The sequence below is a fragment of the Chinchilla lanigera genome, unplaced genomic scaffold (assembly GCF_000276665.1).
Source record: "Chinchilla lanigera isolate Chin_1 unplaced genomic scaffold, ChiLan1.0 scaffold00029, whole genome shotgun sequence".
Lineage (NCBI taxonomy): Eukaryota > Metazoa > Chordata > Mammalia > Rodentia > Chinchillidae > Chinchilla > Chinchilla lanigera.
The window spans coordinates 1,541,896-1,569,391 of NW_004955430.1; the positions used below are offsets into that span (position 1 = coordinate 1,541,896).

The 27,496-nt window shown below is 58.4% G+C and overlaps 1 protein-coding gene across 6 annotated transcripts; it reads left to right on the forward strand.

Annotated features, from left to right (window-relative positions):
* On the forward strand, nt 1-27,496 carry Fam3d (family with sequence similarity 3, member D). Of its 6 annotated transcripts, XM_005387283.2 has the most exons (11): nt 7,031-7,098; nt 7,206-7,268; nt 10,273-10,326; nt 11,488-11,595; nt 15,307-15,327; nt 18,266-18,383; nt 19,712-19,770; nt 22,074-22,124; nt 23,725-23,809; nt 24,541-24,667; nt 27,135-27,496. In XM_005387283.2, exons 3-11 carry the CDS (start codon nt 10,311-10,313, stop codon nt 27,222-27,224), a joined length of 675 nt encoding a protein of 224 aa, XP_005387340.1. In that variant the 5' UTR covers nt 7,031-7,098; nt 7,206-7,268; nt 10,273-10,310; the 3' UTR covers nt 27,225-27,496. The 6 variants fall into 6 exon arrangements, with proteins under 6 accessions (XP_005387335.1, XP_005387338.1, XP_005387339.1 ...); XM_005387278.2 differs by lacking the exons at nt 7,031-7,098; nt 7,206-7,268 and adding an exon at nt 1-290; XM_005387281.2 differs by lacking the exons at nt 7,031-7,098; nt 7,206-7,268 and adding an exon at nt 6,305-6,585.

Below are 27,496 nucleotides of genomic sequence, written 5' to 3' on the forward strand. Positions count from 1 at the left end.
CCTCCTTCCTGGAGAGATTGTTTAACGAGGCAGGGATTGCACACGGCAGAGGGCGCGAGCCCGGGAAGGGCCGGAGCAGCTGGCCCATCGAGAGCCCATGAGCTCCCCGTGCCTCTCTCCGGGCTGCCACATCCAGAAGAGGCGCCAGGGAGGCCCCAGCCCCTCCGAGAGCCAGGAGGCTGGACCCAAGGACGGGGCAGGTTGCAGTTGGCTGGGCCAGGACCCAAAGTGCCGGACAGACCTCCTCGCTTCCTCCATCAAAGCAGGGAAGTAGCAGCCTGAGCCCTCAGGTACGTCTCTGCCAGCGGGGAAAGGGGCATACTCTTGGGTCATTTTTTTCATCTGTAAAATGGGCTGATGCTCTTCCTGTCAAGACCTCTGTAATAACAACCACCTGAACACATAAAGCAGCACCTACTGTGTGTGATGCACTCTCAGTGTGACACCTTTAACCCTCCTCTTGCCTCTAGGAGCCTAGTGCCACTCCTACTCTGCGGTGGGGAACCAAGGCCCTGAGAGATTTAGCAACTTGCCCAGGCAGTCCGGCTGCGAGTTCGTGCCCCGACACTGTGCCACCTGCCGCAGACTCTAAGTCAGAGGAGAGAGGCAAGCAGCCTGGTCACCCGGGTGTGCTGTTCCTTTCAGATGAGTCACTCCGGGAGCGTTAACTAAGCCCCTCCCTCAGGTCAGGTGAATGGGGCTGCAGTGATTAACACCAGCTGTTCAAACCAGAAGGAAAAAAAGACAAAAAACCTCGCAAATTTTTGAATAGCCATTTTCTTTTCTTTTCTTTTCTTTTCTTTTCTCTCTCTCTTTTTTTTTTTGGTCTTTTTGAGACAGGGTCTTGTTGTGCAGTTCAGACCAGCTTTGAACTCACTGTGTAGCCCAGGCGGGCCTAGCACTGACAGCGATCCTCCTGCCTCAGCCCCACAAGTGCTGGGATCACAGGTGTATGCCACCACACCCAGCCTCAAAATAGTCATTTTCAAAATAGTTCTTGTTTTTTTGTTACACGTACCATGGGGATAGCCTGAGAATCAGGGCCGAGACTGCTCTGAGGAGGAGATAAATTGTGAAGATATGCTGGAACCTTAGAGGGCCAGGCAGCTATGTGCTGGGCACAGTGGGGACGCTAAAGGGGACAGAAGGAAGGGAAGGGGCAGCGGGACCCCAGACCAGACAGGGAAGGAGCCGTCGGGGAAGTGAGGTCCAAAAGTGTCACGCACAGGCCACGCACCGCTGTGGAAGTCTGGCTTTGCCCAGTGTCCGCCCAGGCCACCCGCCTATGTGTATGACCTGGGGCCCCTGCCGGCCAAGGGTCTGGGGTCTTATTACAGCAGTTGTTCCCACAGCTCTTCCAGAGCGCGGTTCCCTGCTTGACACAGGCCCACTGCTCACCAGCAAATGCACTCCAACAGCAATTCTGGAGCCGGTAGGGGTGCAGGCCGAACCTCCTCACGGACACAGGGAACCCGGGCTCTTTGGCTGGTACCCAGAGACAGCTTTTGAAAGGCACTGGAAAGCAGGATGAGAGCTCTGAGATTTGCTCCCCAAGGGCACAGGCTGGGGAGGAGAAGTTGTAGGGCAAGCCCGCAAGCAGCAGGCTCTGAGTCCATGCTCTGCCTCTCCCACCTGTGTCTCCTCAGGCCCTCCCTCTCCTCTGTGAACCTGTCTGAGCCTCTCTCACCTCAAAAGGAGGAGGGCATTAAATCTCTTGAGACTCTGACACATGTGAATTTTGAAAAAGACCATTTGTGTGAAGCACCTACCACAAAGCCTGGCGCATAGTAGGCACGGAATACAGGACAGCACTGTCATCAAAGCTGAGTGCCTACTATGTGCCGGGCCCTGGGCAAGGTCCTGGGCTTCTGGAAGGGATGGGCATGATCTGAGGAGGCACACAGCATGTCAGGTGAAAGAGTCACACCGATGACCACAGTGAAAGGAGGGGGGTGTGCTCTGGGAGGGATGTGTGAAGCTCTGTGTGATCACAAGCAAGTCACAGCGACCAGTGACGGGCATGGAGGACTCACTGTGCTCCTAGAACATTCTGGACAACTTTACTGGGACCGGCGCATTTAAATATCAGTGTTGCATGGTAGATCTTCTTATCCCCATTTGACAGAGGAATCACTGAGGCCCAGGGCGGTGGGGCTGGGGATGGGGGACAGGCCGGGGCCATTCAGTCTGCCCAGGAACACCTCAGGGGCTTCAATACACAAAACACAGGGGACCCCAGGGGACCAGAGGGGTTGCAGCCCTGGAGGAGGAAATCGCAGACGCAGAGGCTGGAGCAGGAGCCGGGAGTCCATGAGCAGGGCAGGACAGGCTGGACACGGCACAGCGCCAGAGAGCGACAGTCCTGTTGTCAGTACCATTTCCGCTGGTGAAAATGCCAGGCGCGTGGCTTCTAGCCATCAGGAAGCAGCTGTAGGAGGAAAGCTAGGAGCTGGCCTGGGCTTTTGGCCCTTCCAAGGCCTGTTGGGCCTCAGGACAGCAGAGGTGGAGCCGAACTTAATCGGAGGCTGCCTTGCAGATGCAGCAGTGGTTTGAAATGGAGAAGGCCTTGAGCAACAGGCAGTGCTCTTCCTGAAAGAAAATACTCACCAGCCAGGCCGAGGCCCTACAGCTGGAGAACAGGCCTACCCACCTGGGTAGGAGGGAGGGATCCAGTTCCAAAGCAAATTTTTGGGAAAACTAAAGGACACAAGGCTCCCCCATTGACTGAATCATAATGTTTATCAGAATCATGATTGTGATTAAGATTTTTGTGGTGGTACATGCCTCTAATCCCAGCACTTGGGAGGCTGAGGCAGGAGGATAATGGGTTTGAGTCCAGCCTGAGATACAAAGCAAATTCAAGGTAAGACTGGACTATGTAGCCAGACCCTGTTTCAAAACATCTTTTTTCCCTTTTTTTTTTTCCTTCCATGAGATTCTCTGGATTCTATACCTTCCTAGATAAAACTTGCTTTCACTGTGGAGGTCGCCATTTTGATTAACCAGAGGCCAAAATCCAGCAGCCTGTGGCAGAAAGAGACAATATTACCCGCTGGCTGGGTGTGTTCTTCATGCCTGACTCACTGACAGGCACCAATGGACGAAGCCAGAGGCTCCAGGCAGCCCCACCCCGGTCCAATTACCTCTCCTGACACAGCCAAGCTCTCAGCACAGAGAACTCGGGTGACACGACCTGGCCTCTGGGGCTAACAGACCTGCAGGGTCAGGAGAGGGGAGAGGGGAGCTCTTCTCGTGTTGACAGACAGTGCCCCTTTTCTCCAGACGCTCTCCTGGGACCCGGGGAACCCCTGTCCCATTCAGAGCATACCCACTTCTCTCAGCTCAGAGGGTTTGGAAGAAGCGCTGAGGGTACAGGGGGCCTCCCCAGAGGAGACGGCTTGGGGACCTGCTTCCATAATGCTCCTGTCGCTTCCTCTGTGCCGGTTCTGTTTTAGATGCACCCCTGCATTTGTCACTAGGTTAGGATTACAGTGTGCATGTACAGCCAAGCACTGACGGGGGACTGTGTCTGCAGTCCCCTGGCAAAATCCACCCGGGACACCCAGGCCCCCCATGGACCCACCCAGTCATAGAGACTCCCAGTTCTGAGGCCAGGGAGGGCCCTGCAAGGCCGAAGGGCGCAAACGTGACTACAGTGGCCATTTCTCAGCACCTCCTGGGTGCTGGCACCAAGCAGGGTAACTTTAGGAAAGGGGCTCCGTCAGGTCACCTGAGAGGAAAGTCCTCCTGAAAACCCATGAAAAGAAAGAGGACAGGCGCTGCCCCCGCCAAGTGAACTGGGGTCCCCGGAGCAGCCCCTGAGCGAGGCACTGGCTGCTGAGAAGAGAGAAGATGGGGACAGAACCTTAGAAACCCTCATCACCCTGGAAGCCTCCTTTCCCCATCACCACGGCTCAGCCAAAGCCAGCTGAACTGCAGACAGGGAGAGCAGGGCTCCTAGCCACCTAGAGCCATGGACACAGCCTTAGGCTACTGTGGCCCCCAGCTGTTTATATAAATAAAGTTTTATTGGAACACTCCACACTGACTCATTTACATGCTACCGACAGCTGCTTTACCACTCTGGTGGCGAGCTGAGCAGTTTTGACTGAGGCTGACAAGGACCCAACGTATCTATGATCTGGTCCTTCACAGAACACTGTCAGCCTGGACTAGAGAGCCACGGAGCCAAGTGGTTAAGGGTGTAGGCGCCAGAGACAGCCTAAGTTTACCCCGGGCACCTCTCTTCCTCTGACTCTTAGCAGTGCAACCTGACCACTCCGTGCCTCAGTTTCCCCAGCTTCCTTAGCAAGCTGTCGTAGGATCAACTGGTTAATCTAGAAGTCTCAGAGTAGTCCTGGCACCAGGCGTCTGTTGTCTTAGTCTAGGAAATGGCCCAGTCTGGGTTGGGGAGGAAAATCCTCAGAATCCTCTACCTGTCCAGACCTTGCACTTCCTCTTGTACGGCTGTGCGTGGCCCAGTTATGCCGCCATTGGTCAGAGTTGCAGAAAACTATTCAAACCAATAAATAAAATTAGAACAAAGCATAATGGAAATAATGGGCTTAATTCTTTCCAAAGTAAATGTCACCGGAACAAACTGTTCACACCCCCAGCCTTACTGTTTATGGTGGCATGGTCAATAATTGCCTATAAATACTGGGATTTACAAGGACCATTTAGGGAACGCAGGGTGGCCCTGGTTACTTTGACGAGCTCACCTAGGCCAAGGCCGCCATCACGGTGTTCGGGATGGCTTTGGGAGATGACTGGAAGCTGCGGGGGGGGCAGCTGGGTCTGGGGGTTTGCACCACTCCCGGTTGCCTGCGCTCCCCGCAGCGCCTGACGTGCAGGTGAGCACACTCGTGCGCGCCTGTATGCCTGTCCACACGCGTCTCAGAGTCTATTTCTTTTCCATCCTGAGCATGTCTCTCTATGTCAGATTGTCTGTCCCCCTGAGTCTGTCGCCCTGTCCTGTCCCGGCTGCTCGTGTTCCTATTTCCCACACAACACAGACGAAGTCCCCTGCCAGGCACCCTGTCCACACAGAGCTTCTGGCAGAGACAGGGGAATGGAAGGAGGCCGTAGGACAGACAACGGGCCCTGCCTTGGTGAGTGCGCCCAGTCCACACAACGTCCGGAAAGACAGGGACGAGGCCCGTGCTGGACTTTCCCTAGAGGCCAGTTGAGGCTCAAGCCTGGCCGTGTCCGATGGACACAGCGGTTCTGGAGGAAAGCGTTGGGCACGGAATGAAAAAGCAGCCCCGGACTCCCCTCCTCCCAAGCTCCTTTTGTTGCAGAAATCCAAGAGATCAGAAAGCCCGGTGGGGAAAGGGAGGATTTATTTCCAGGATTTTAGATGCACATCGACCCAGAACTCGCATCCAGAGTGCTGGGCGTTAGAACGAAGGAAGGCTCTAGTTTTAAGCCCTTGGCAGAGGGTTTGGTCTTAGAAGCGGGGGCAGAGGGGAGCGAGGGCACAGAAGCAAGACGCAGCAGCTAATAACTCAGCCTGGAAAGAAGACAGAGCCTGATGCCTCCCGGGAGAACGAGATGACATAACTGTTGCAGGACAGAGTTGCCAATCTTGTCTGTCCCAGAACAGGCGCTCAGAGCTGCAGGAGAGGAGGGCGTTCGAGGGCGACTGTTCTCCTAAGTGCTGCTTTACCTTCCCAAACAGCAAGTCACTTCCTCCCAGCAGCATGTGCTGCACACCCTCTGCGCGCCTTGTGCCAGCAGCAGGACAGGAAGAAGGGTGCTGAGAGCTGGAGCAGGAGGTGGCCGAACTTGGGGCCCGCTGTGAAGCAGGACCAGGCACCTTGATGGGCACACCTCACAGAGCGGGCCGCGCCAGCCAGGGTTAGCCGGGGGAGACACTCGTTTCCCACCAGGCGCTCTGCTCACACCCAGCCTCGCGGGAGAGGCGCTCTCTCCGTGCATCTGGGACAGGTCATAGCTGAGCTGAAAGGTCCTGGTACAGGAGGAAGGTGACATCCTGGCCCCTGTGATGTCACAAAGGGCATCATCTAGTACTGATGACTCAGTATTAGAGCTCAGGCTTAGCATGCATGAGGCCCTGGGTTCAATCCCCAGTGTTGAAAGAGAGTGAGAGAAAGAAAGAAAGAAAGAAAGAAAGAAAGAAAGAAAGAAAGAAAGAAAGAAAGAAAGAAAAAAAAAAAAAGAAGAAGAAAGAGGGCCACAGATGTAGCTCAGAAGCATAAGTGCTTGCCTGGCAAGCCTGAGGTCATGAGTTCGATTCCTGGTACCAAAAAAAAGAAAGGAGGGAGGGAGGAAGAAAGAAAGAGGGAGAAGGGGGAAGGAAGGGAAGGAGAGAACGCAACAAAGGAAAATGAAAAAATGAATGAAGTGAAAGAAATGTCACAACTGAGCAGGTAGAAAGACGCGGGGCGGCCGGGGTTGGCAGGAAGAGTGCATCCGGGTGGGACTCCGGCCAAGCAAGGGCACCAGCAGGAAGCAGCAGGGGTGAACGGGCCCGCAAACAAGGAAGCGGTGAGGTGGAGGCACCAGGCTGGCAAGGCTTCCGGAGGGATGGTCACCCGGCGGCTGACACCCCCTCAGGCACAGGTACACAGCATCACTCTCATTTCACAAGGAGAGAAATCTAGGCCCAGAGAGGGCGGCCCAGCAATACCCCAGTGCGTAAGCCACAGCCTGTGTCCGTCTGATCCCAAGACGTACCCTCCGTCCCAGCTTCACAGGCGTTTTGCTACCTAATGCAAGACAGCTCCACAGCCACAGGCCCAGGGGCCACAGGCTGTGCCTATGGGAGGGACGAACTTAGCAGCTGAGAAAGGGAGCCTGCGAGCCCGGACTTCGAGACAATGGAGCGAAGCATCTCCAGGGGCCAAAGGGCTCCTCCCTCCCGTTTTCCATCCTAGGCATAACTCTGATTGGCTTTCCTTGGGTCACATGCTCACTTCACAGCCAATCATGAGGACATCACAAAGCTCTGATTGGCCAGTCAGATAACAGGGTCAGGAGTCAGGATTGATGTGCTTCCAGGTAGGTGTTTCGAGTTGACCAGGAGGGTCAGGGTGGCTTCCCAGAGGAAGTAGTTTCTACGCTGAGACCCGAGGGGTGAGTAGGAGTGTTCCAGGCACAGAAGCAGAGGACAAGGGCAAGCAAGTGTGAAGGCCCAGGGCCATTGCGGAGCCTGGCTCACTCCCAGCCATCTTGCCCGCTAGGTGCCCACCTGCCTGCCACAGAGCCTGAGGGCCTCAGGATCCACAGCGGCTGGGTGGCCTCAGGCAAGTTTCTTGCCCTCTCTGAGCTTCAGCTTCCTCCTCTAGCTGGTGGTTTAATCACACTAGCCTCCCAAGACTGCGCAAGCATTTAATTCGCTCAGTCTCCAAAGACTCACTGACCACCTCCTCGGTGCTCAGGGTGGCCCTAGGCCTGCAGGACACAGGGCCTGTGGTGGAACAGAAAGAGCTCAAACACATGACTAAACAGTGGCCCCGAAGGCTCGGACAGAGGGCGTCCAGGAGGAGGGAGGAGCAGCAGCTCAGAGAGTGATTTGTGCCCTGCCCCGCCCCCATGCCTTACCTCAGCCCTGGCCCAGCTGCCCAGGTGCGCACACTCACCCAGGCCTTATCAGGGGCTGGGGGCCAGGCCGGGCCCGGGCAATGGGGCCTTTCTCCTGCGCACGGTAACCTGCATAACAGGTTGTGACGGGCTCCCGCTGGACAAGAAGGAAAAGCTGTTTTCAGGGCTGGTTCCTCTCTGCGCTGGGTACCTGCCCAGTTCTCACAGGCCGGTCCTGGACTCCAGCTCCACAGCACCCACGCCTGCCAGGGAGAGCAGGCCGGGGACTTCGGGTGCCAGGTGGGTAGCCAGGGATTGCCAGGAGGGACATCAGGCTGGCCCTGCTCCTCCCCACCCCCAGCCTAGAGCCAGAACCCCGGCGTGGCACGGGCATGACAGCCAGAGGCCCGCACTGCGCCCAGGTGTGTGCCCACCTGCGTCTCCCGCTCTCGCTGCCTCTCCGCACTTCTCAACTACTTTTCCTCTGTCCCTTCCTCGTTCTCCCTTCCTCTGCTCTGCACCATCTCTGCTCCCTCTCCCCCCCACAGCCCCACGTGGCCCCGGCCCTGATGGGATCGCTCTGTCCCTCTGCATGTGCTGTGCGGATGGCCGTGTCCTTCTGGCCCCGGGCCCTGCTCCACCAGCCTGGCCGTCCCCAGCGACCCCGGCCCTCCACCCTACAGAACGGCCTTCACCCTCGTCCAAGCCGCACTCCCGGGCTGTAGGTCTCATCCCGAGCACAGTCATGGTCTAATACACTTTTTTTAGTTGAAAAAATTAAGTTGGTAACTTGAATTTTAGGAAGTTAAAGTTTTACAAAAGCCTTGCCTCGCAACCCCAGACTTGTCACCTGGGCAGAGTTGGGCAGCTGGGAGCACGTTTACAATCCACAAAGGGAGATGTGGCTTTGTACTTGCTGTTCTTTAAATACGAAGGTCCCGTCGACCCCAGGGCCTCCACATTGCCTGTAGGGGAGGGGAGGCCGAGACACACCCAGGGAGGAAGGGTGGGGGCAGGGAGGGCCAGGTCTCCCGCCCCAGCTCGAGTCCTCGTGGCTGGACTTCGGAGGCCGCATCTGCTGAGGGGAACTCTTAGAATGAAGAAGACTCTGGGACGGGGAGGGGAAAGAAAAGTTGTGGGAGCAAAGTCACAGCAGTCAGCAAAGGCCACTTGCTGCCAGAGGCCTGAGGACGGGAGCCAGCTCAGACTGGCCGCAGGAGCCCCAGACCCAGCACAGCCACAGCCAGCACCACCTGCCCTCTCCTCAGATGCTGCAGATGTACCAGGGGCTTTCAAAACTGCCCAGTGTCCAGTAGCTGCTAGCACATGGGGTGGACATGGGGTGGAGGTGGCAGAAAGAGTGACTCTGGCCCTGCCCAGGACTCAAGAAGGGAGTAAACTTCAGTTTCTACTCTCCTGAGGCAAAAGTACTGGCCATGAGACCCATGGGGGATTCAAGGCATCAGTAGCTGGAGCCCTGAATCCAGATTCTGGATTTGCAAGTTGAATAACCTTGGCTTAACCCCCGTAAACCTTCCTCATCCCTAAAAGATAGATGATGGTGGATAGAGAGATACAGACTGCCTGGCACAAACTTCCCTGTAACATGCGAGTTCTGGTTGCTTTTCATCTTCGTACATAAACAAAAATCACCTGAGCTTCTGCTCCCTGATGGTTTTACTGAGCTAGGTAGCTCAGTATCACTTGACTAGCTGGCTAGAGGAAAAGAAGGGAGGAAGGAATGGATGGATGGATGAATGGATGGATGGATGCGTGGATGGACAAACATATGTGCATGAATGGATGGACAAGTAGGTGGACAAACAGGCAGATGAACAAATATATGGATGGATGGATGGATGGACAGATGGTTGAGTGAATAAATCAAATCGTTTATCTTAGTTACTTTTCTCATAGCTGAGAGAAAATACCTGACACCCAAAGTTAAAGGAGGAAAAGTTTATTTGGCTCACAGTCTGTGGCGGTTTCAGTCCATAGTTGACCGGCTCCAAGGCAGGGTGGCACATGGCAGAGGAGAAACAGTTCATGACAAAGCAGGGCAGGCAGAAGGCAGCAAGCAGCAGCAACCTACCTCTCCCTTTTATCCCTTCCAGGCTATCTACCCTTTGGATGGTAGCACCCACACCCAGGGAGGTCCTGCCCATTATCCACACCCAGGTCTATGCCAGACCAATCAGGGAACTAATTTAGTAATCACCCACCTTGATCCTGGCATCACACTCTCAACCCTACCTCACACCCAAATCCAGCCACTTATGAACAGCCCCACCTATGACCGCATGAAGTTAGTGGGGAGGTCTAGACACAAGGCATAGCGTGGTCCAAGAGACAGTGCCTGCCAGACCGCACTTCCTCTACTTTTGAATCTCCACACTTAAAAAGGGCATGATGATTGACAGAAGCCTCCAGAGGCACGAGTGAAAGGCAGAGGTAGAGACAGAGAGAAGAGGAAGGTTACTCTCCCAGGTGGCAAGGAGCCCAGCTGAAAGGACTATGATCAGTGCCTCTCCGCGTCTCCTTCTCCCTCCCCAGCCTCACGCGGGCCTCCGCCCTGCCCCTTTGCACCCTCTGTGAACGGCTGTGTCCGTCTGACTCTGGCCCTGGTTTTCCTGCTGAGGCTGACAGAGCTGCAAAGGAAGAGCTTCACTCCCGCTCACGTTCAAAGGCCAGGTGCCACTGTCCACCTTGATTTTCTTCTCTCCTTAGGTTGACACTGACCCGGAGCCACTCTTCACCTGGACAGGATGATGAGAGTGTCAGGTAGGGCCTGGTTCTGAGGGTTCTCACAGTTGGGCTCTGAAATTCATTCTGGAGTCACTTTCTGTCAGCAGGGCCTGTCCATCCTGGGCTCAGGTGCTTTGGTGTCTCTGTTCTCCAATAGCCTGGCCAGGATCCCGGGAGGAAACCAAGCCGGGAGCAGCTGGAATAACGGAAGAGGCAACCTTCCGCCTCTGGGCTGAGGGCCGGGGAGACTGTGGTACACAGTCAGAACCCCGGCTCTGACCCCCATCTTGGGAGCGCCAGGCCCTGGTTGGACATTAGACACAAAATACTGACCTCAAGGAGGTCTTTCCTAGCATCCTCAAAGCGCAGGGCTGGGCGTGAGCAAGGCCAAGGCCCTCTCCCCCCCCCTCAGACTGTACTGCCTTTGTACAGACAGAGAAACTGAGGCACCAAACACGAAATGCACATAACGTACTCCACCTTCCTTCCCGAACAGCGCTGAAGGGTCAGGAGCACTGGTTTTGGAGTTAGTTTACTTCTCTCTGGGGTTCAAACCCACTTCTGTCACTCGCTAGCCCAGTGACCGTGGGGAAGCAACTGCCTCTCGGGTTCCTCACCTGTGAATGAGGGTGGTCAGTAGCGTCAAGCACACGGGCAGGTGTGAGGGTGAGCGGAGGCCGTGTGTTTAACCGCTCTGCACATACCACCTGGCTCAACGCGGGCCGATGGGAGCTGAGGCCCAGGGGCAAGTCTGGTACCCAGAGCTGCACTGAGGTCTGAAGAAGCTGCAGTCAGGCCAGTGTGTGCTGGCTTTGGGGGGAGTGGTGGAAAATGTGGGGGCCACCTTGCCCCACCCAAGTCACCCTGAAATCTCTCCACTATTGGTAGCTCTAACATCCCTCCCAGCAAGCCATGACCTCAGGGCCACGGGCATCACCATAACCATCCTTGACTGATGGGTGCCAGCTCAGGGAGGCTGAGCTCCTGCCCGAGTGCACACAGCTGCCCTGAGGCCCGGACACAGGCTTCCTGACCCCCTCGGCCGTGCTCGCCTCCTGCAGCCTGCCTCGGTCCCGCAGCGGTTGTAAGGCCCGTCCTCCGGCAGCTTAAGAAAAGCTCAGACCCTGGGCCTCTCTCACAGAGAGTCTCTGAAGGTCTAAGCGGAGCCAGGACAGGCATTTTAAACTCGCCCCTCAGGTCTGCTCCGCCTCGTGGCACTCCTCGTCACCCTGCTGGCCGTGTGGCTTTTCCTTCGAAGCTCCTTCAGCCTCAGCACAAAAACCATCCGTCTGCCGCGATGGCTGGGTGAGTGGGGCTCGCGGCCCAGGTGGGCCTGCAGGGGGGACACTTCCCTGCCCACATCCGATGACTCAGGAGATGCCAGGTGTGGAGCCCCGTTGTGCACCGACTCCGCAGCACCCTGTCACCCCGTGGGGACGGAGTGTGAGACGGGAATCCCCGGACTGTCAGGGAGGCTGGAGCCAAGGGCAACAAAAAGTGGCCCAGGGCCCTGAGCAAGGCGCAGGGCTGTGCCCAGGAAAGGCAGGGAGAGGGGCTGGGAGGAGGAAGAAGAAAGAAATCCCTGTGTGCGGAGGGCTTCCTGCACTCGCTGTCCCCCTGCCTAGCTCTCCGGCAGAGCCCTGGTCCCAGGTCTTCTGAGCTCTCAGTCTCCACTTGCATGTCACCTCCCCAGAAGCCTCCCCCGAACGCTGGTCCAGCCCGTTCCCTCAGGACACCGTCACCACCCCTGCTATGCTGTTCAGGGGTTCCTTTCCTGGGCTGAGGCCTGCCTCCCCTCCCTAGAATGTGAGTTTTTCAGAGGCCAGGATTTCATTCTGTGAACACTCATCCCTCTAGCACATGGCTCAGAGCAGGTGCCTACTAAGCGTTTGATGATTTTTTTTTTTAAATGGAAGAATGGATGGATGAGTGAGAGATGGAGGAATGGATGGATGCAGATGGTTGGATGGACAGATGGATGGAAAATGGATGGATGGATGGATGGATGGATGGATGGATGGATGGGATGACAAGTGGATGGGTGGATAGACGGATGGATGGATGGATGGATGAGATGACAAGTGGATGGATGGATGGATGGATGGATGGATGGATAGATGGATGGACGGATGGATGGATGGGATGACAAGTGGATGGATGGACAGATGGATGAACTCACAAGCCAGGGGCTGGATGGCTGCTAGCTGCTTTAAGGGCACAATCTCATTTACTCTGCCCAGATGCCCCATGGAGTGCCCCTGGTGTGGCTGTGCAGTGGACTCATCCGTGGTCCGTGGCAGGGTCACATGTGTCCCGAGGAAACAGAAGCTCAGGGAGATGTTAAAAACTCACCCAGTTCCCCTTGGCGCTGTCAGACCAGGGCTGAGATCATGTGTTTCTCCGATTCAGATCCTTTCTGATCAAGAGAAGGAGGAAAGGAGAGGGCTTACACCACTGGGTCTGTTCTCCTGGAAGAACAAGAACCTCCTCCACTGACAGAGCTCCTCATAATCTGGGTGACTCCGGTCAGTTCGCAGCTTCCTGAGGCCGCCAGAAACCAGGCACCCCATCTTCCACCCAAGCCCACAGCAGAGGGCCTGGGTACCTCCTCCCATCCCACGTTTTCATGCCAGGCTGATGCCCAGCCCATGCTGGGAGGATTTAGAGGGTGCTTGGCGGCCACCACAACCCCAGGCCAGGGGCACAGCTTTTATAGACTGTGCACCGGCTCTGCAGGCCTCAAAGAGACAAGCCAGGCAGCGCAGGAGGCCCAGGAGGCTGTGCGGCTACGGTGTCCGCCACAGCGCAGAGCTGCAGATGCAGGTGGGAAGGCCAGGGGTTGAAAGGTGTCCCCGGCATTTATTTATCTCCCAGATCTCAACTAGCTGTGGTTTGACAAACAATACCTCCAACAAACCCCCATCGACGTTAAGCTCTGTTAGGTCTCCAATGCTTATGAGGCCGCTTGTCCCCCAAAGGAGGGACGAGTGTCCCCTGCTCGTGGGCTGAGTCAGAGAAATGAACAGACGTGATTACAGCTGTCACGGAACCACGGCGTGCTAGCGTGATCCAGGGTCACCTGAAATGCAGGCGGTGCACCCAGGGCGCGAGCTGGCCACTAAGACCCATGAGTGAGCCGTCCTAAAGGATGGTTTTATGTACCTCAGGGGCACCCACCCTGTGGGCACGTGCCCCTATCTTATTATTTAGGGCATTCATATTGAAGCACATGGATTTCTACTGCACTAACTTACTTCTGTTGTTGTTATATTGATAGATAATTGTTTCCTTGTAATCCGATCTATTTTATTTTATGTATTTAATAACTTGCAGTCTGTGGGAACAGGAAGCGCTAGGTGTCCCTGGGGAAGGGGCTGAAAATTTCTTCTGAGGGGAGTTCAAACTACCAAAAGCATGCATGGCATAGAAATCAGGAGGTTGACTCCCGACTTACCTGGCAAATTAGGCGGGAGATTTTCAGACAGAAGCAATAAACTCAACTTCAACAGTTTTCAACAAAACAGCATGTTCTGGGAAATCAGTGGGATCTGGCTTCAAGTATGGCCAGACCCAGGAGCCTCCAGAAAGCCTCTAGAGCTCTCTAGATCCTCGGGCTCTGCCTGTTGCTACTTCACAGGTTACAGCCCGCTTCCATGGACAGCCTCCTCTCCCAGGCGGGCACAGAGGCTACCAGCTGTCCAGATGCACATCGCTTAGCTCCGATGAGAAGGGCACGTTCTCCCTCTTCCTCCTCACAGCCCAGGGAAGGGCTTTGCTCCCAGAGAAGCATAACGGGACCGTTGGCCCAGCCTGGGTTACTTGCCGCTCCTGGGGCTTTGGAGGCAGGGAGCAGGGACACGTTAGGATGGGTGCCCGCCCCGCCAGGTCCAGAGGGAAATCGTGAATGTTCACAGGACCCACCAGAAAAGGAGCACGCCTTCTGCTGGCATTTCTGCATCCACTGGGGACGCGCTCCTCCATCCCCTCCGTCAGTAAGGATAAGATGTCTGGAAGGGTCCAAGGCCCCCAAAGCCTCCTGCACAGTTGGCAGGAAAGGAGAGAGACCACAGCACGGGCTAAGCCAGCAACAGCAATTCTATCCCCTGGGGCCCAGGGCTGGGCCCCTTCCAGACGATGGCACAGGGCCCTCTCCCAGCCCAGGGAGGGCGGCCGTGAAGCGCCCCACGTGCAGCCAAGGGCGCCGAGGCTCAGGGAGGCGGAACACAGCTCAGCGTGAGTGAGGGAGCAAACGCCAGGACCTCACAGCGCAGACCGGCTGCTGCTGCGGCCCCTTCCTCCTCCTCCTCCTCCTCCTCCTCTTCCTCTTCTTCCTCTTCTTCTTCCTTCTCTTCATCCCCTTTCTCCTTTTCCTCCTCTTCCTCCTCCTCTTTCTCTTCTTCCTCCTTTTCGTCCTCCTCTTCTTCCTCCTCTTTCTCTTCCTTCTCTTCCTCCTCCTCTTCTTCCCCTTTCCCTTCTCCTTTTCTTCAATACTGGGCATTGAACCCAGGGAGTGCTGAGCTACATCCCCAGCCCTTTACAGTTTTTTATTTTTTAAGACCTAAGTTTCCCAGTTTGGCCTTGAACTTGCAATCCTCCTGCCTCAGCCTCCCTGAGTGCTGGGATTACAAGTGTGTGCCACCATGCCCAGCGCTGCTTCTTGTTAACCTGAGTAGTGTGTGTGTCTGCATGCATGTGTGCATGTATATGTGTCTGTAGGTGCATGTGAAAGAGTATTCTTACACCTGTGTTCTGCATGTGCACACATGCATATGCATGTGTGTGCACGTGTGTGTGTCTGCATGTGCATGTGCTGTGGGTATGGCTGTGCACGTGTTGTGCCTGTGTGAGGGGTGACAGCAGTACTGAGCGAGGTCTCCCGGAGGAGGTGGCACTGCCAGTTCATGACCATAGTGCCACCTTGAATGCCTTCTTCCCACTGCCCAGCCCCGGCCCCCACCCCCACCTGTCGGGGACCAGCACGCCTCTCTCTGACCCGATTCTGCCTTCTCTCCCCAGGCTCAGCCCACAAGGAGATCCGTGAGTATCCACCCAGCCCCCCATCTTTCCTAGGGCCGCGTGTCCCAGGGTCTCTGCGCCCAGTGAAATCTGGGTGCCCAGGATCTGTCCAGCTCACTCAACGGCCAGGGGTAGTCACCCGGCCATTCACACTGGGGGGACAGGGCTCTGGGTTTTCCTTCCTCGGTCCAGAGCACAGGGCACCCCGGCTCCCCCTCTGCACCCTACCTGGCTGGGAGCCCCTGGGTATCACCGTTGCAAGGACCCCCGGCTCGGCTCAGCTGCAGGGAAGTGTCGGCGCCACAGGGACCTGAGACAAAAAGGAGGGGCTCTGACTGCAGGGGGTGGAAGTGCCCGGTGTGCCCCTGGAGGAGGGCGAGTCTCTGGGTGCCAGGCAGAGGCCGGGGGCTGCAGGCAGGAGGGAGCCCTTCAGCTGGGCCTCGGGAAGGGGGCCCGCCCTAGGCGCAGGGACACTGAGGCTCCGGTGCCAGGCTTGGTGGAGTCAGCCACACGCGCAGTGGGGACGGAGCCCTGGTGGGGCAGGAGTGCTGAGCCCCGTGGCCTTGGAAACAGGCTTCCCCGGGCCCCAGGGACAGGAAGGTGGGAGGAGGAGGACGGAAGTGATGGGGGTGTACTGTGTACACGTGGCAACCCCCACTCCAGGCCACAGCAGTGTCCACGCTTCACAGGCGTCTCAGGTCATCCCCACGCACCCCCATGTAGGCGCCATAGTTGTCCCCTCTCTGTAGTGAGGACACTGAGGTCCACTGAGTTGAGACCACCTGGTCCAGGATCCCCACCCCGCCTAACCCAGCCGCAAGCTCCTCTGCAGCCCTTTGCTCAAGGCCACTCTTCCAGCCCCTTTGCTCCCCACCCTACTATTGAGGTGACCCTGAAAAGGGCTGCAGCTCCAGGGTTAAGTGCTCCCCAGCTAAGGAGGGCATGGGATTATACAGAGCAAAGACAGCAAGAGCGAATGAAATCTATTTGCCCCCTGCTCTTCACTCCACCTCCTGGAGCTTTTGCAGTTGGATTCTAAAGCAGCACAGGGGCTCACAGCATCTTTAACACACACCATTGCTGGACAATGGCAAGTTCAAGCACACATACCACCTCCTGTCCTGCCTGCTCCTGTGGCAGACATCACCAATCAATCCCAGCACTCTTTCCTTCCAGATCCACAGGCATCCTTTGCAGTTTTATCAGTAGGCCCCTAACCGTAGGTCCAAGTTGACATTTAAGAGGAAACCTACTTACCACCTGATCTAACCAATTCCCTGATTTCACATTTGGCCAAAAAAAGCAGGAGAGACATGTGCCAGCATATTGATGAGGAACACCCGGAGGCTCCTGACCACCCTCACTCTGTGTTCTGATGACATGCCAGCTCCAGCCCCAGGGAACTGGACTAGGGGTTGGGACTAGGGTTTGGAGCAATCAGGTGGGAAGCCTCTCAGCCAGAATCCAGACAGTAAATCCTGGCTCCCCATGGCTAAGACTCCTATGGCAGCGTCTCCCTCCTCCAATAGCCTGCCTGGGGAGGCTGGAGGGTCAGGAAATCAATTCCGGAAAAGCCTCCGTAAGCTGCGCTGCTGGTGTCGGGTTTATAGACTTGAGGCAGTGGATCAGGCTCTGGGCAAACAGCAGCCGTGGTCCCCTGGGCCTGGAACCCTCCCCTCCCCGCCCTGGTGAGGATGTCCAGGCTCAAGACTAAAGCGGCCTCCTGGAGAGCTGGCAGGTGGACGGAGGTGGGGACCCCAGGCTGGAGGGGAGGAGGAGCCGCGTCCTGGCTGAGGCCCCTTCCCGGCCCAGTGCCTCAGCCAACCCTCCAGGCAGGACCCGGTCCCAGGGGAGCGCAGGGCCAGGTCCAGTCCCCAGCCCAGTCCTCTCTGTCTTCAGCCACAACCCCGGCGGGGGCCACCACTCCCTGCCAGTGCCCTCTAAGGGGTGTCCCAGGAGCAAGGACGGGAGCCGGGGCGGGCGTCACACATGGATCACGGGGCTGCCCGCTCTGCCACCCCCGTCACGCCGTGTGTCACCCGCGAGAGTCACCGGACGATTTCACGAGGCAATGAACACGAAGTGCCTGCCCGTGCCTCGCTCCCAGCAGGCCTCAGCCTTGCCCGCGTCTCTGGGTTTGCTCCGGAGCAGCTCCCACCCACACCCCCTGCAGCCAGGTGCCCTCTGCTTCTGCCTTCCTGGCCCTCCCCGTGCAGGGAGGAGCTGAAGACACTCTCCTGGAACCCACCAGGCTGACGTGCCCCTGGTGCCCCAGCTCACAAAGAGCCTTGGGGGGCTGGCTGAGCCTCCAGGCGGTGTCTGCAGCTTAGGGCCCCGCCCATGTCTCTTGCCAGCCACAGGCCTCCTGGGTTCACCCTGCGTGGGCCTCATTCACAGTCTTCAGAGGGGCCACGGGGGCGCGCGCATTACAAGTACCTGGCACCAAGTGGGAGGGCCGGGTCGGCCTGCCCACTCCCTGCGGCAGCCCAGGGCCTGGCACTTAGTAAGTGCTCATGGACGAGTGAGGAAAGAAGGGATCTGACAGCAGAGCCCGGATGTACTGTGTGTGAGCCACGTCTGCACATCCACACAGCCCGAAAGAGCCCCGCAGGGACGCGCTGTAGCCACCCATTTCGCAGATGAGGAAGATGAGTGCCAGGAGCCCGGTACCCACCAGGCCGGGGCCCAAGAGGTTGTCAGCAGAGGCCTGGGGGGGTCACCAGGCTGCTGTGACCCAGGGAGCGGTGCTCAGAGGGTCCCCTCCCCAAGTGACTCCAGTCATGAACTGCACCACGGCTCCCACACTTACTGAGGTGGCCGGGGCTGGCTCGGGAATCCCCGAGGGATGGTGGGCGGCCGGGTGCACAGCCAGGGCCCGTGCTTCGAGGGTCAGTGGCGGAGCATGAGCAGCCCCCCTCCTCCCAGGGCCCCTTCCCAAGGCGCCTCTGTTACTCCCCAGGGGTCCCCAAGTCCAAGTGTGGTCTCAGCAAGCCCTGCCCGGCCAACTTCTTCGCCTTTAAAATCTGCAGTGGGGCCGCCAACGTCGTGGGCCCCTCCATGTGCTTTGAAAACCAAATGTAAGTACCCGAGGGCATGTGTGCCTCCTTCCCTACATTTCATTCATTCACTCATTCACTCATTCACTGGGAAACCCAGGCTTCAGGGAACCGGCCTCCAACACAGCACCTGTCCTAGGCTCCCCTGAACTCCAGGCCCTTAAATCACAAATCACAGCAAACCCGAAGGGCCTTAGGGCTGCCCCGCCTTGCTAAGTCCCCTCCTCTAAGCGTCCCTTCGTCCCGCCAGCACCCCAGGCTGTGGGCTGTCACTGTCCCTGTAGCACAGAAGAGGACCGTGCGGTTCAGACAGGGTCCCCTGCCCAGCCAAAGCTGAAGTAGGATTCGAACTCAGGTCTTCCTAAAAGCCACACTCCCTCCAGAAGGAGCTCCCTAAGGGGAGGACTCAGAACCAATACCCAGACATCAAGGTGAGAGGCAGCAGGCACCAGGGCTTCCACCTCTTACAGGAGAGACAAGATACCCTTTATCCAACCTAGAGAGTAAGGCCCCAGGACACACTCACCCTGCAAAGCAAGCAGGCCGGTGTTTAAGTCAGGATCCTGAACCTGATAAAATCTGCTTGGACAAAGCAAGGAGCATATTAGTTCCCACATCTAAAAGTCTAGAGGGAGTGGGCTTCAGGAAGAGCTGGATCCAGGGGTTCAATGTGTGCCATCCAGGCTCCTTCCTACAGCACCCTCAGCTCCACTTTCCTCTGTTGTTCAGCTTCATTTTCCTTTCCTAAAAATAGACATCTCTGCCTGAGGGAGGAAAGAGAGTACCTGCTGGTTTGGCGTATTAGCCCAGCCCTGGGAAAAGAGCGTTCCCCTGAATTACCCTGGAAAGTACCAATGCTGGGTCTCCTGCGCTGCCCCGCGTCACGTGGCTGTGCCTGGTCAGTGGCCAGCAGCGCAGGAGGCTTGGCTTGCCCAGGCCTGGAAGAGAGTAGTCGGTCCCGGGAAGCAGCCGGAGTGAGAGTAGAGAAGCACAGCCCCCTGAGGACCAGCAGGAGAGGGGCAGAACGCCTGGCCAGCGCAGGGAACCAGCTGTGCCCTGCAAGGGGAGCCAGCCACCCCAGGGCCTTAGAACCTTCTGGTTCCCCGGGGCTACAGAGCCCCAGGCAGGGACCCTGCCCCTTCACCCCGGCAGGCTGTCCTGGCCCAAACGGGCCATGAGCCACTCCCAGGGACCCCAGAGCCACCCCACCCAGGAGCACAGGGACGCCCGGGTCTGCACACATGTCCCTGGAGCCCTGCCCTGTGCCCCAGGCCACACAGGCCCCATCGCCGAAGCAGGGAGGCCTCCCACACGCGGTACACACTGCGTCTCACTCCTTCTGCCCGCAGCCTCATGAGTCCCGTGAAGAACAACGTGGGCAGAGGCCTGAACATCGCCCTGGTGAACGGTGAGTGGCGCCCGCAGGGGCAGGGATGGCAGGAGGCGTGGGCTCAGCTCCTGCTCCGTGGGCAGCGGGACCGGCCTGGGGCACAGAAGGCCTCCAAGACCCGGTCTGCCCACGGTGCTGCCCGCCCCGACCACGGCACCCACCCCCACGGGATCCCTTCTCCGAGGAAGCAGGGCGCCGTCCTCCGGGCCACCCCGGCTCAGCCAGCACACACGGAGCCCTGCGCACAGCTTCCGCACCACGGGGAGGCGCGCGGGCGCAGGCCTTCACCTGTTCACTCGGAGTGTCCTTCTCAGCAGCTACTGCGGGCTGGGCCGCTGGGGCACCGGGGCAGCTGCACGCCGGAAGGACGGCCCCCAGCCTCCCAGCCCCGTGGGTGGCGCCACGAGGGTGGCCAGGGAAGGCTTCCAGGAGGGACAGTGGCCAGCCGGGCCCTCAAGGACAGGGGTGGCTGGGGGAAGGCAGGGCGGGTCCCCTGGAGAGAGGGGGCCGGGGGTAAGCCGGGGTCTTTCGGCTGAACCTGGAAGGAGGAGGTGGACAGGTGAGAGGGAGGCAAAGGGACCAGGGCCTGAGCTCGTTCCCGCTGAGACAGGGCAGAGGGCGCCGTGGGCGGGCTTAGCACGCGGCACAGGGCCGGCCCTGCCCACGAGACTTGCCCGGCTTGGAGTAGCGGCTGGGGTCAGGGAGGCCGTGGGAAGCCCCTGGGGATCACCCCTGCCTCTCCAGCCGGCCACCAACGCAGGCCGCAGGGCAGCACCGAGGCGGCTCGGTGGTAGGTGCTTCTGGACTGGGCCGGGCTGGGTAGCGCTGCCTCCAGGGTCTCTCCGCGGAACCCTTCTGTGCAGGGTCAAAAACCCTCGGTCGTAGCACCGCGTTTGTGGTGGCGGTCACACGGATGCGGGCCGAGATGACTGGGTAGATGTCCCACCCGCGGCCACGCGGGAGGCACCGTGGGAAGGCCTGGAGATGTAGCTGGGCCGACCGACCGAGACCCGGGGCGGGCGGACCTGGGCTCCAGTCTGGAGGACCGCACTGGCTGTGTGACCTTGGGCAAACTGCTTCGCCTGTCTGAGCTTCTGTCTGTTACCTGCAAAGCGGAGACGCTGAGCACAGCGCAGGCTGACACGGCGCAGGAGTTGAAGCGGCACCCGGCAGTGCCCGATGCCTGCTACTTCTGCTGTCTCTGCTGTTCTAGCTTTTCCCTCGTGAGGAGCAGGGAGGAAGCGCCCACCCGTGGGCTTTCTCATCCGCGGGTACCGAGCGCCTGAGCTGCCCGCCCGCCCTGCCCAGCTTTGCCTCCCTCCGGCTTCTGCTCCAGGCCTTGCCTCTCTCTCCTGAGCCAGAAGGGAATGGCTGCCCCTGGAGCAGAGGGCAGGGCCTTGAACGTGGCCAGGCCAGGGCTCCCGCCCGCCCCATCCCACGCCCCGCGGCCACCGGGCCGTGCCACTCACAGCCCACGCGTCCGCCCTGACCCCTGTCCCCACCAGTGGCCCTCAAACCTGAGAACCGGCCTCCTCCCTGCCTGAGAGCAGAAGGCAGAGAGGAGGTACGGCCGGAGCCAGCCCACAGGGTCCTCCCTTCGCCCCATAAACCCGGGCCCCAGGGGAAGCTGTGCCGGATACTGCCCAGCTCTAAGCAGTCAGGTGCGGCTGCGCACCTGCGCCTGGCTGCAGAAGCAGAGCCGCCATCCGCTCTGCAACACTCCCATCTAGTGGTAGCGAGAGAGAACTGCGCCTTTCCTGCAAAACTACAGGTTCTTCCGGGAGCTTGACCTTTTGCCTCCTCGCCCCGCAAAAGCAATTCAAATGACCCAACTCTGGGAAACTAAGGCCAGTTTAGACCACAGCAAATCCCCTTCCCTTCAAAGCTTGGAGATTTTCCATACAGGTGGGGATAGTGAGGACAACTGTCATTGTTTTCATTAGTGTTTTGCAGCCAAAATCCATCTGTACGCTTACCGCTGTAAGCGTTCCCCATCCTAGATCCTGCAGCCCACTGTACCCGGGCAAAACCTGAGGTCAAAAGCGCCACGCTCCCAGGAGCAGTCAGCAGGACCAGGCGCAGACCCAGCGGGTCAGATTCCTCCTCGTTCCCGGACAGTCAGCCGCGGTGTTCCTCACCTCTCAAATCAACCCAGCACTTACCGGGCACCCTCTCCGGTCCTGCGTGTTCTTTATGCGACCTGGTTCTATTCCTTCCCTGTTCTATGCTTAGACCTCAGACTACTCAGTGGCCGTTTTCGGCGAAAAGACACGCAGAATGCCTCACTTTGCGGGAAGTAACTGTTGCCCTCTTGCCCCTAGGAACCACGGGACAGGTGTTGCGGATGAACTCTTTCGACATGTACATGGGAGGTAGGTCGCGGCGGATGGGAGCCTGCTGCGGCTGGCTGGGGCCCAGGCTCCCCGCTGCCTCTGAAATGCCCTGAAATCTCCCAGGCTCAGGTTCAAGTGCAGAGTCTGTTCAGCGGGAAACTTCAGGCGACGTCCACAGAGGGGTGGGGAGCTAGAGGATGCCAACACAGTCCAGTCCAGCCTTTACCCACTGCCACTGAAGCCAGCGCCCTGGGGACACTCCGTCATAGTCAGAGGTGCCGGGGGTGGGAGCTCACAGGCCTGATGCCCGAGCGCTTCCCGTACTTTTGCCTGGCACAGGGTGTGTGTGGGCTCTGGGGCCGAGGCAGACCTTCAAGCCCAGAAGCACTCGTCCTGGCGGTTGCCCTCACTTTGCCTACTCGAGCTGTGCTAGGAAGCGTCCCAGGGTCACAGAGGCGTCTCGTGTAGCCGAGGTGAGAACAGGGCCGCCTGGCATCCGGGCAGGAGCCCTCCAAGGCTCCGGTCCTCTGTATCTTTCTTTGGGCCTCTCTGAGCGCGTGGCTGCCCCTTGGGAAGTCACCTTAGCACAGCCAGGCAGGACAGGGCACGGACCTGGGCTCGCGTCCCAGTCTGCTAGGTTCCCACCAGCAGTTTGGCTGGGGGTTTGACGCTCTGCTGTCAAAGTACTGACTAATTTTTTAATGAAGCGCCCCACGTTTTCCTTTCGCATGGGGCCCCACCAATTCCAGGGCCAGCGTGCTAATCGTGTAATTCCACTGAAGTGTTCCCTCTGTGCTCAAAGCCCCTGTCACATTCAAGCTTTACCAAGACGCTACGAACAAAGTGGTTCCTCCTCGACCTCAGGTGACAGGTGTTGTCCCTGCTTTGATGAAGAGGCCACTCCCCACCCAGTGCAACCACTCAGGAGCACCTTCCCCGGCCCGCACCTTACGCAGAATACCCCTGCACTGCTCCTAGCTTCCTTTAAAGCAGCGCACTTCTTTGCCTGAGTAAACATATCTTAACAGAAAACTGTATCATCGCCCTATGCAGAAAGCCACTATCACTTATATTGTGAGGAATGAAAATAAACACACAGATCACCTGGGCACTGACCAGCCAGAATGCGCAGAGCCCCAACTATCCTGGGGGTTCCCCGGGGAGGAGACCCGTAAGGGCTACTGTGGTTATTATTATTGTTGTGTTGAGACAGAGTCCCACTACCTAGTCTTGACTGGCCTTGAACTCACTGTGTATGTAGCACAGGTCGGCCTGGAACTTGTGGTGATGTTCCTGCCTCAGCCTCCCCAGTACTAGCATTACAGGCAGGTGTCACCACTTCCAGTTCACAAGGGCTCTTTGGCCAGTGGCTCATCACAGTGCACTGCGGGACTCTAACCTGCACGTCTAGTCACCCCACCACCCTCACTCTGCTCATCTTCACCTCCCCAGGTCTGAGCTGCAGGAGGTCGCTGCAGGGCGCTAACCCCCATCTTCCACCCACCCCCACCCCACCCCTGCTTCGAGCTCGGTCTCAGCCAGCCCAGGCCAGCTCCCGGCCCGGAGGGCGACGGGAGGGAAGGAGAGTGGGGGTCACACCCCCTAAATGCTCTGCTCTTCCTTTTCCTTCCTTCCGCAGACCCCAACAGCCTGCTGAAATTCCTCGCGGAGATCTCCGAGGGCACGCTGGTGCTGGTGGCCTCCTACGACGACCCGGGGACCAAGTAGGTGGCAGTCTCCACCGCAGATGCTCACAGTGGTGCAAACGGAACCCCTGGGCCTTCTCTGCCGGCGGCCAGCTCCCCGCTCTGACGACTTACCCCAGGGAACAGGCAGGCCAGGGCACAGGGCACAGCCTTCACGGCAGCCCTGGCCGCTGGTTACGAAGCTATGGGGTGAGGCGTCGCCAGCATGAGGTTGTCCGTGTGGAGACGGGGACCACTGCGTCCTGGACAGGGGCTGGAAGACACTCAGGGACACGGAGGAGGCTCGCCCCCTGGCGCTAGTGACAGAAAAGTCAGTGTAGTGTCAGTCTCAGTCTGTGAGGAGCTGCGCTCGGCCGGCCCCATGGCATTAGGCCACTTAGTGACGTCACGGCCACCGTGGCCTGTGTGAGTACAGTGTGACGGCCACAGTGACTGCGTCAGCGGGGACGCGTTTCGCAGAACACACCCGTCGTTAGGTGAAGCGGGAGGGTCTTAGTGTTCACAGTGATGGCGCTGAAGGAGGTGAGGCTACCGCTCAGCTGCTCCTCGCGAGGCCGTTATTTCTCTGCGTGCCACACTGCGTAGGACATTGCCCCCCCAGCCCGAGCCCAGAGGCCCTGCTGCAGAGGAAGCCCGCGGCCCCTTGGGCCCGATGTCCTCTGGCCAGGGCGCGGCTGCCAGGGTCGGGAGCGGGGGCCCCGGCTGGTGTCCTTCACACCCCCTGACCCGGCCGGCCGTGTCCCCTACAGAATGAACGATGAGATCCGGAAGCTCTTCGCCGGCCTGGGAAGCTCCTACGCCAAGCAGCTGGGCTTCCGGGACAGCTGGGTCTTCCTGGGGGCCAAGGACCTGCGCAGCAAGAGCCCTTTCGAGCAGGTGGGTCCCCTGCGGCTGCGGGGATGGAGGGCCGGCCGGGTGCGGGGAGGGGCCGGGGAGCTGTGCGGTGGCCAGGAGGGGCCCTCCCCGCGCACACCCACGTGCTGTCGCATCTCTCGGGCCCTGCCTGACCACCTGCGGGAGGCGGGTCCCGCTTGCACAGGTACCCAGGTCAGCGCCGCGCAGGGAGGGGAGGACGCGGCTCAGAGCGAAGCGAGGCGGGGAGGGCCGCAAGATGCGGGACCGGCCGAGCAGGGCGGGAGGTGGCAGGAGGTGGCTGCTGGTCTGCCAAGGCCCCGCCTCTTTGGGCCTCAGTCTCCCAGCCTGTAAAAGGGGGTTTGGGCCAGGGGAGCCCCGAGCCCCTTTCAAAAGTCCCTTCAGAGAGCGCGAACTTGCACCAGGGGAGGACCCGGAGAGCCGGGGGTCCTGCAAGGTCCCCACCCAGATGCGGAGACCTAGGAGCGCTCCCGGGGAAGAGGCTGGCGGAGCTGGGGCCCTGAGGAAAGGGCACAGCCCATCGGTGCCTCCCCAGCCTGGGGTGACTCAGGGAGCCTCGAAGAAGGGCCCGGACAGGACAACAGGCGTGAATAACGCGCAGGGCCCGGCGCACGCCAGCGGGGATGGCAGGGAGCCATGGGCGGCTTAAGCGGGAGAGCGGCGAGATCAGATTGATAGAAAGGAAAAGTAGCGCCGGGCAAGGGCTGGCCCTGCTCAGGCGTGCCCGAGAGTTGCCTGCAGGGTCCGTCCGGCCCTCGAGGAGGGGAGGCCTCTCTTCCCAGGAAAGCCAGAGACGGCGGGGGGGGGGGGGGCTTCTCAGCAGCCCGCTGGGGTCTGGGAGCTGCTCGGTCAGGGCTGGGTCCTGTTACCGCTTCCTCCTGCTCTGAGCAGGGCTCCCCGGCTTGGCACAGAGAAAACCTGGGGAAAGGGGAAAGGCGGGAGGCAGGGAGGGGCAGAGAACCAGCGGCAGACCCCACGGGCTTCTCTCCCTGGAAAACGTTGGTCTGGCGTGTGTGAGTGTGTGTGTGTGTGTGTGTGTGTGAGTGTGTGTGTGAGTGTGTGTGTGTGTGTGTGCGCGCGCGCGCGCGTGTTTCTAAATAGATATATTCAGGTCATGGAAATCACTGTCTAGACAAGGACCAGCGCACAGAGGCCCCTCCCAGAGGAGAGAGGTGAGACAGCGTCCTGGTGGGACCCAGCATGTCCACATGGCATCAGGGACATAAAAGTCTGGACCATAAAGTGGCCAGAGAACCAGGTGCAGTGGCACCTTTAACTGTGGCACTCCAGGAGGCCGAGGCAGGAGGATCTCCAGTTTGAGTCCAACCAACCTGGCCCTGTCTCAAAATAACAAAGGGCTGAGAATGTAGCTTAGTGTGAAGGCCCTGAGTTCAGTTCCGGGTGTGGAAGAGGGGTGGCCAGAGAGCAAATTGGAAGGAAGAACCCCAGTACCACCTTCCCCTGCCGCAGCATCAGCTGGCCACAAGCCACGAAGACCAGCTTGTCCTTTTCCCATGCAGGGGAAAGGAGGTGCCAGAGAAGCAGCATCAAGAATTTACTTTTTTTAGGGCCAGGGATATAGCTCAGCAGCACAAGCGCCTGCCTGGCAAGCACAAAGTCCTAAGTTCGATTCCCCATACCAAAAAAAAATTTACTCTTCTTCCTAAGTAATCGTTTCAGTTATTTTAGTGGTAGATTCTGCTGCTTACATTTTTTTTTTTCCATAAACTAAACCTGAGAAATTTAATTACAACCTTAACTCATGTTATTTTCTTTATATATGCACTAGTAGTGCTCATTCATATTTCACAGTGGCCCTGACACATACCAACAGGATGACTACAGGAGGGACTTTAACGCTGTGCCTCCATTTTCCCATCTGTACAATGGGTGCTGACTGTACGCACTTCCGGGGCTGCTGTGGAGAGCAAACATGAAAGGCAGTTTGGAGTAGTGACCCACATGCCACAAGTGCTCAAGAATTGCTAGATCTTTCATTTATTTTTTTCTTGGGTACTGAAGATTGAACCCAAGGCCTTCACAGTGAGCCCATCTTTTATTTATTATTTTGCGGCAGGATCTCGAGCAATCACTAAGTTGCCCCAGCTGGGCTCAAACTTGTGGTCCTCCTGCCTCAGCCTCCCCGAGTACCAGGACTACAGGCATGCACCACAAGGCCTGGCTTATTGACGCTATCACTCCTGCTATTGGTTGTCTTAGGCTGACGGAGGATTTGGAGGAGGGGCCAAAGCTCTCAAAGCGGTTCCCCCATCCTGGGGATGCCCACAGTACAGCAGCTTGATCCCATGTCCCAGCTGGATCCCATTTCGGAGACCTCAGCCAATTTGCAGCCCCTCTGTGAGCCTGTTTCCCTACCTGTAAAATGGGTCTGTAGCAAGGTGACGAGTGACCCATTTGAGGGTTGAGTCCTTGACAGCCTCCTGCACTCTCTGTCTCTCTCTCCCCCCAGTTCCTAAAGAACAACCCGGAGACGAACAAGTATGAGGGCTGGCCGGAGCTGCTGGAGCTGGAGGGCTGCGTGCCCCAGAAGATATTTTAGGTGGCTGAGGCTCCTCCCATCCCGGTGCCCCAAGAGGCTCTTGCCTGAGTTGGAGCTGGAGCCCAGGGGCTCGGGCTGGGCCTGCAGGGAGCAGGGACGACCCAGAAAGTGCTGGCCGCCCCTGCATGCTGTGACTCGCTTCCCCTCTGCAGAAACAAAACTCTCCTGGTCCTTCTGGACCGCCCAGCGTGGGGAGAACAGAGGTGCCGGTGGTCTGTCCCCAGGAAAGACTGACTGCTCCCACGGGAGCAAATTAAATTTATTTTTGCTGA